At 43.0% G+C, this 7,772-nt stretch overlaps 1 protein-coding gene across 2 annotated transcripts in view; it reads right to left on the bottom strand.

Moving 5' to 3' along the window:
- Positions 1-2,580: 2,580 nt before the first annotated feature.
- LOC139304673 (disco-interacting protein 2 homolog C-like) overlaps positions 2,581-7,772 on the bottom strand; it is a 47,605-nt gene continuing 42,413 nt past the window's right edge. The window contains exons 32-38 of one of the 2 annotated variants that reach the window (XM_070928592.1): positions 7,415-7,585; positions 7,082-7,143; positions 6,936-6,993; positions 4,233-4,307; positions 3,661-3,835; positions 3,440-3,563; positions 2,581-2,833 (exon numbers count right to left, since the gene is read on the bottom strand). In XM_070928592.1, coding sequence (XP_070784693.1) covers positions 2,581-2,833; positions 3,440-3,563; positions 3,661-3,835; positions 4,233-4,307; positions 6,936-6,993; positions 7,082-7,143; positions 7,415-7,585 — 918 coding nt within the window. Of the gene's footprint in view, positions 2,834-3,439; positions 3,564-3,660; positions 3,836-4,232; positions 4,308-6,935; positions 6,994-7,081; positions 7,144-7,393; positions 7,586-7,772 lie in introns of both variants that reach the window. The other variant, XM_070928593.1, reaches the window with a different exon arrangement.

Raw genomic sequence — 7,772 nt, 5'->3', positions numbered from 1 at the left:
CAAACTGCTAAGTTAGCCAAACAAGCGCTAAGCAACTTATGATATGCATAAAGTTTTTCTTTTCTTCTGATAAAACGACGATGAGACAAGGAAGCGAAACAGAGAAGAAGAAGGACGCGATGACGTCATCAGATACTTTGTCCACAGGGATGTAAACAAACGACGCTCTAAATAAAGTCGACACTCTAAACACACTGAAAGTTTTCTATGTAACCTGCAGAGTCGCTGCAGACTTCCAACAGCGCCGACAACTCCCATAATTCACAGCCAGCCAAGAGGTGTGGATTAATTCACCTACTTTGGGGATAAACTGATATTTTTAAAGTTAAATATTTATCTGTGTCCTCTCTATATCTGAGGCAGTGCACATGAGGTGGTAACTAACAAAGCCCAGAGGATCTGCGCTTCACTGAGGATTCCTGTTTAAAACGGCTGTTTTTCTGTTGAGGTTTGGTGGGAAGGAGATGAATCACAACTTCTAACTAAACCTTTCAGCTGCAAGATGTTTGCTGTTATCATTTTGTTTCTCCCACAATGTTAATAAACAACTCATGGTTTATACAAGTATGTCGACTGGTTGAAACAGATTTTACTGCATTTTAATCACATTCCCGTCTTTTGGGGTCAAACTACATTAATATCAGTATAACTATTTTTGATCGTGAGACCTTTGCAAGGAATTTGAACAGAAAGTTTTCAACATATTCAATTGTTGGACGTCATATTTATAAGGTTTCAGTTGTATACTTTTCTTTGATGTTTGCGCCAAAGAACATTCTCATAAGTCGACTTTCTGCTTCGTCTAATTCTGCTGATAACAGAAAACTTTTCATTACTTTCTATTTTCAGGAAACAAACACTGAGAGGAGACTTAACGTTTTGATCAGCGACGGCACAAAGTCATGCTGCAGTTTGCTCGTTGCGCTTCATAATCCGGGAGTAATGGCTGATCCTTTCAAGACGTAACTCGGTCACAAATTGACAAAGAATTAAAGGCAAATTTGGTTTGACAAACAAAACACAGTTACAGAATCCTGCAGCTTTTCTGGGATTCATTTTTCATCTTTCTTTTAATTCATCATCTGGTTCGGCGGGAAACACTCAAACATCATCAGCAAACTCCAAACCTACAGGACGTACGAGAACATTTAAAAACATCTCTGCTGAATGTTGATGTTCAAAACGTCTGATATCATAAACTCGAATCTCTGCAGTGAAGAAAGTCCTTCTGGGCTTTAATAATATATATAATATGAGCTTTTCATGTAAACTTCGACAACAGTTCCCTTTTGTCCCGACGGCCTCCGGATGTTGCTGCAGTTAATCAGCATTTACATGCGTTTGGATTGAGAGTGCGACAGGCGTCACATCTGGTTCTCTTCTCTCTGATTGAAACAGGTAAACTAAAGGCTGCTGAGTCTTCACTTCCCTTTGATTTCTCCCATAAACTCCCTTTAAATAAGAACAATATTCCCTCTTTTTCTGTTATATTCCCGCAGTGCACCACATGCGTTAAAGGTTTACTGAGACTGAAACGTTGGTGGGCTGGCGTGATGGAAAACAATGATTATTGTGCATGTTTAGCTTTAAATGAACGACTTCACTGATAGACTTTTTTTGTTTGTTTTTTTGCCTTAAAACAGTTCAGTGGTCAGAAACTTCACACGAGGAGTAAAATGCTGTTTTTGTCTTTCAAGCTTTCAGAACTAGATTCAGAAAAGATGAATCGATGTGGTTTTTCTGAGCCACGTAGACTTTGAAAACACGTGAAGTTGTTTTTTGGGATGTTTTCAGTTTAAAAACTTTTTTTCTCCGTAAAAAAAAAATGCTTCTTATTTGTTCGTCTAAGGATAAAATCTGTTGCGTGAATCACATTAAAACTATGTAAAATGTCCCTGTCACACATTAACACAGACAGATGAACACACACACACACACACACACACACACACACACACACACACACACACAGGGTGCAGGTGGAGAGAGCTGCATATAGGGGCTACTATACCTCATCGTGTTTTAGGTACCTCTCCATATAGATTATTATGTCTATGTACAATATTTATATTTTTACAATAATCTGGCTGCCCCTGTTCTAATTGAAATAAAACCACAAATCTGGGAGTTTTTGATTCGACCAGTAAAACATGATGACAGATACAGTCTCTAGTTTTTCTCTCTCTACGTTTACTCTCCTAAATCCGGAGCTGTGGCCCCGTACACAGTGTTCCCCTAAGGCTTTCTACAGTGACGAGCTCCTGGTGACGGTCACGAGATTGAACGGGGGTGTAAAAATGATCATACCACCACTGAGCAGTCAGTCAATCAATCAATCAATCAGTCAATCAGCCAATCAATCAACCGACCGGCACAACACGACTTTAAAGAAAACGGACGACTTAAGACCACAACATATGCAGGTTCAAAAATACAGTACATCTTGATTTTGGGAAATAAATGAACAACAACGGCGATATGCACGGCATACAAACGCATGCTTGCTCTCTCTCTCGCTCTCTCACACACACACACACACACACACACACACACACACACACACACACACACACAGGCAGGCTACATGTTGTAGGCCACGTAGATGGGGTCTAGCTGGTCTTGTAAGAAGCCGTCGCGGAGGTGCATGCGCTGTTTCTCGCCGCGGGAGTTGATGGGGATGACGCCGATGTCCGTCACCACGACGACGCCCACGATCAGGTAGTGCTCCTCCAGCACCGCCTTGGTCACCATGGGAACCAGGTCCAGGGCTTCCTGCTCGGAGCCCTCCAGCTCCACCACCACCACCAGCAGGTTGGTCCAGGGGAAGACCGCGCTGAGGAGGGCACGGGTTTCATTTATTATCTGTTCTCTTTTCTATTGTCAAAGCTGCATTTATTCATTTGTAGGCCACTAGGGGGCAGCAGATTAGAGCTAAAGATTAATGACCCATCAGTTATAATTAGCTCTCACTCAACGAGCTTCCACATTAAAATGCTGCCTACATGTCAATGCGCCAGTAATAATAATAAAATAATAAAATATATAAAGATACAACACTGACAGGGTCCATTTTCCTGCATCACTAAGTATTTCTAAACTGTGGTGCTGCTACTTTTACTAACAAAGTCTCAGAATATCTTTTCCACTGCTGCGTAAAACCAAAACTAAGAGCTGAAAGAGGCTAAAGTGCTGATCATTAACCTTCGTCACTGAGTTGATTATTGTGGTCTAAAGAGTGATTAAACAAGTTTCCATGTTCATACACCGTATGTACAGTATATAGAGGATTTCATCAATAGCATAATGTCAGACTTGCAGATATAAACTTACTGTAAAACTGAAAGGTGTTTTATTCCTCTTTGAACATTTTTGGAACACAACATGAGACATTTTAAATAAATAATAATAATAATAATAATAATAATAAGGCGAGACCTACCACTCCATGATGCTCTTGTGGGCGCGGATGACGGAGGTCTCGATGTCGATGGGATGGTACCTCATTCCCCTCAGCTCCATGGCCTCCTCCAGAGCTCCCACCACGAACAGAGCGTCGTGTCTCTCTGTTCGGAAACAGAAAGAGACAAAGAGAGAGAGGGCCGCGTTGGTGCCGGCGTGGCAGGCGGAAAGGAAACGTCGGGAGTCCGAGAGGAAACTAACCTCCGTTGGCGTCGGTGAGCTCGGTGCGGCGGAGGAAGCCCAGGTATCCTGTCCTGGCCCAGACCGTCTGGGTGTCTCCAAAACTGAGTCTGGAGTTGAAGTGATCGGACTGGAGCACCTCCTCGCCGTAGCCGCTGTAGTAACCGCTGCCGTTATGAGCGCTGTGGACCCAGATCTGCAGGAGGAACAGAACAGAGACGCTTCATGACGCTGCAGAACATTTGACTTCTTCCAGAGAGAAAATATTTAGATTGGCAGTGCAGCTAAATTAAAAAAAACACACACAAGAAAAGGAAAAACAAAAAAGACAAAGAAAGAAAAAACAAGAGAAAGTACGACAGAAAACTGTGAAATGAAAAAGGAAGAAGTTAAAAGAAAAGGTAAAACGACAGCGGAAAAGAAAATAAAGACTAAAAAGGAAAGAAGACAGAAAGAGAGAATATCAAGAATGATAGAGAGAAAATGAAGAGACAGAAAGAAAAGAAAAGAAAAGAAAAGAAAAAGAGCGACAGGAAAGCTAAGAAACCAAAAACAAGGAAGAAACAGAAAAGACAGAGTTCATATCTGGTGACCTCTCCGAGGTGCGAGTCTCCCAGCGGTCCTTTGGTCTCTGGGTTCGCGATGATGATACGAACTCCAGGAAGGATCTGAGCACACGAGAAAGAAAGATCAGTTGCCATGGTTACCGCTTCACTCAGAGTCACGTCTTTGATTCCAGCACTAATACAAACTCCAAAAATAGACCCAGCTGTTTCCTTTTAACACACGGTTACACTTTGAAACTGTCATGTAAGACAGTTCCGTGTCGTTCACGTCAAGAACAGAAGTTTATTTATGGATTCACGGGTTTAACGGTCCGCACACAAACGTGCGCTGACTGAACACACTCGTCTTTCCGTCCTCCTCCCACATGCAGTGAGTCAAAAGAGACAGCGGGCCGATCGATGACCGGCCCCGAAACATGACGTCCTCTCTTTGTGTGTCAGCGTGGGGGACGAAGAGACACGGACGTCTCATCGAGCTCCAAGAAAAGATCCAACGGTTCCATGTTGCTACAGAGAGCCTCTTTGCTCCCAGATCAGTTTTTAAATCGTCGTTCAACCTGTTAAAAGTTTCCACCAGAAACACCAGATTCAAACGCCGTTAACTGACTAAGAAGATCTTTTTACTCAGAAGCAGTAACACCACAGAGTAGAAATACTCAGTTACAAGTAAAAAATCTTACTTTAATAAAAGTAATATCAATTCTTTAAGTACCAAAAGTAATAACTCATCATGCAGAATCAAACATATTATAATATTGATGAATTAAATTGCACATTACTTGAATGTTGCAGCTGATGAAGTATCTTTTCACATATTAGCCGTTGATAGTTCATCGTATTTCATTTGTTGATCATGTTCTGTATCATTGATCTGAATCTGGGAAACTAAACCCAACTACAGTTGAACTGCAGTGGAGTTGAAGTATAAAGTAGCAGAAAATGGAAATACAAGTACCTCAAAATTGTACACTACTTGAGTAAATGTACTTTCCGCGACCGTGTGAGCTAAATTCTAAAGTCACCATGCTAACACGCTAATGTTTAGCAGGCGTAATGTTTACCATGTTCACCATCTTAGTTTAGCGTATTAGCATGCTAACATTTAGCACTAAACACAAGCTGAGGCTGATGGGAATGTCTGTAGTTCTGCAGATATTTTGACCTGATGAATGTCTCCAGCCATCCAATGGTTGTCAAGACGTTCCTCGTGGTGGCGCTAGAGGGAAGGTCAGGGATAGAGGAACATATCCAGTGACCCTTTTTAAACCTCAAAAGCTTAAACACTCAAAAGATTTCTTTGTTTTAAAAGTGGAAGTAAACGAAGGCTGTCGAGGGTTTTCAGGGGATTGAAATCCTTTTCCTTCCCGTCTGTAACGTCTCCTCTTGGCCAACAGTTATTCATAAACACCTCGTCCACCTCAGCAGAATAAAGCAGTCAGGGTTCATTTACATTTCTCCGACGGGAGGGATTATCTCATCGCTGATGATTGATGTTCTCTTGTTCTTACAAAGTTTAACCGCCTTCTCTTTCTGTTGTATATTTAGACCGTCAGCTCTCCTGCTGACCCTCGCTGATGGTGTTCGCTTCAGTTGCTAAGAGATCTGTAATGAAACTGAAGTTAAGTGCTGCTCAGCGATCAGATGAGCACAGTGTCATTTGCTCCTGGATTAAAGCAGCAGATTTGAAGTGCTGCAGGAGGACTCGGCGCTTAGTGAAGGATGACTCGTCTCCTTCGCTGCAAAAAGGCGACTTTTTAAAAAGGCTTTTTGGGGACATTTCCTGGGAGAACTGAGAGTCAGGAGGAGGACTGTTTCTTCATCTTATTTTCGTTTCATTGCTTTAAAAACACGACTGAAGTTTCAGATCAGGGCTCAGCTCAGCTCAGCTTGAACTTAAAGACACCGAGCCTTGCATTTCTACCAGCCGATATGTCATCCTGCAATAAATAAGAAAAGTTATTGCTATTATTCGGACAATTACATCTATTTAACCCCCATAATGTGGATCCTTTTCTTACAACAAGCAACCTGTTTAATGTGGGGGCTCTCTTGATACTACATTTATATTAATGGTTTAAAACGTTCAGTAATATCATCAGTATTGATTTGGACCACAACTAACGGATGATTGTTGTTATTATGAGCCCTTAAATTCAGTATCTCATTTCTACAACAGTTTAGTTCCGTCTCCTTCAGTCATAGACGACGACAGAAGTTGCAGTAACACGTCAACCTGGACGACTGGACGCAGTTGTTGTTTTTAAAACCTGCTCTATAAATAAACAGACTGGACGACATCTTCTGAATGTGGGCGAGTCTTAAACTGCAGGTGATTTCATCTTCTTCCTTTCAGACGACCATGTGGTGAACGTGACGCGATCCTTCCTTCACCCACGTCTCCGCAGACAGACGGGGGGGGGGGGGGACGGACGTTTCAGGACTCGTCATGGACTCAAACCTGCTGTCGGTTCTGACTCACCGAACGTGGGAGGACGAGCAGTCGAGAGCAGAAATAGTCCAATCTTCTGTCAAGCGATTTGCTGCCATTTTAGTGCATCTTGTATCAGCGAGGTCGCTCGATGGGAGTCTCAGTGATGCAGTTTCATTTGGTCTGTTTGGGAACTCTGTTTTCAATATTTCTGAATTAACCCAACCTGCGCTCACAGTTTAGGACAAAGTCACGACCACCTGCTACAAATGAGTCTTAACGTGAACCTGAGTCGCGCTCACCTTGCCAGACTCCATCAGTGGCAGACTGTGAGGAGAACCTCGCTCCACCAGCCGAACCCTGAAACACACAGGTGGAAATGTTTTTACACAAAGGCGAAGAGAGGAAACGTTCAAACTGACAGCTGGCGGGGGCCGGACGGCGGTACCTGTCGTGGCGCAGCGCTCTCATGTCCACGTACACAGTCGTGGGGTCCGGTCCCGAAGTGCCCTGCAGCCAATCACAACACAGACACGGTGAGCATGTGATCAGAGAGTGTTACCGACAATACTTCTGTTTAAGGAATGCAAACATGTTTTTCTCCCAAAACTTCTTTTTGTCATTTGACAGTTAAAATGTTGAATATTGTAAAATAAAAAAGCAAAATAGAGTCTAAAATTGGCAAGAATGAATAATCAAGATCATATAATCAATGCCAGATTTCAGTATTTCACAGCTCTCAACACTCGCTGCTACAGACAAGCTGCTCGTCTGCTCTCACCTGCAGGCAGATGGCCAGGTTGACCCTGCAGCCGAAGGCCGTGCTGACAGATCGCGGGTGAAGGCCGAGGTCTTTGAAGAGCTTGGAGAAGGAGTGCGTGAGCGACATCCTGGGCCTCTCCTCCGCCACCACGACGCAGGCCCGAACCCGGGACAGATCCAGACCCCGAGCCTGGACGAGAGACGGGATCATTAGATAGGTTTTATTCACAGTGTTGACTGTCGGACAACTGGAATGAATAAATCGATGGATATCTTTCCCTTCTTTTGTAGTAGCCCCCTCATTATTTTATTTGATCCTGTTTATATTGGCTGCAGTTTGTAGGTCTTTGTATTCACTTTCAGCTTCCTACCTCTCT

The sequence above is a fragment of the Enoplosus armatus genome, chromosome 21 (genome assembly GCF_043641665.1).
Source record: "Enoplosus armatus isolate fEnoArm2 chromosome 21, fEnoArm2.hap1, whole genome shotgun sequence".
Taxonomy (NCBI): Eukaryota; Metazoa; Chordata; class Actinopteri; order Centrarchiformes; family Enoplosidae; genus Enoplosus; species Enoplosus armatus.
The sequence above is the reverse complement of the archived record's forward strand: the minus strand, read 5'-3'. Positions and strand labels throughout refer to the sequence as shown.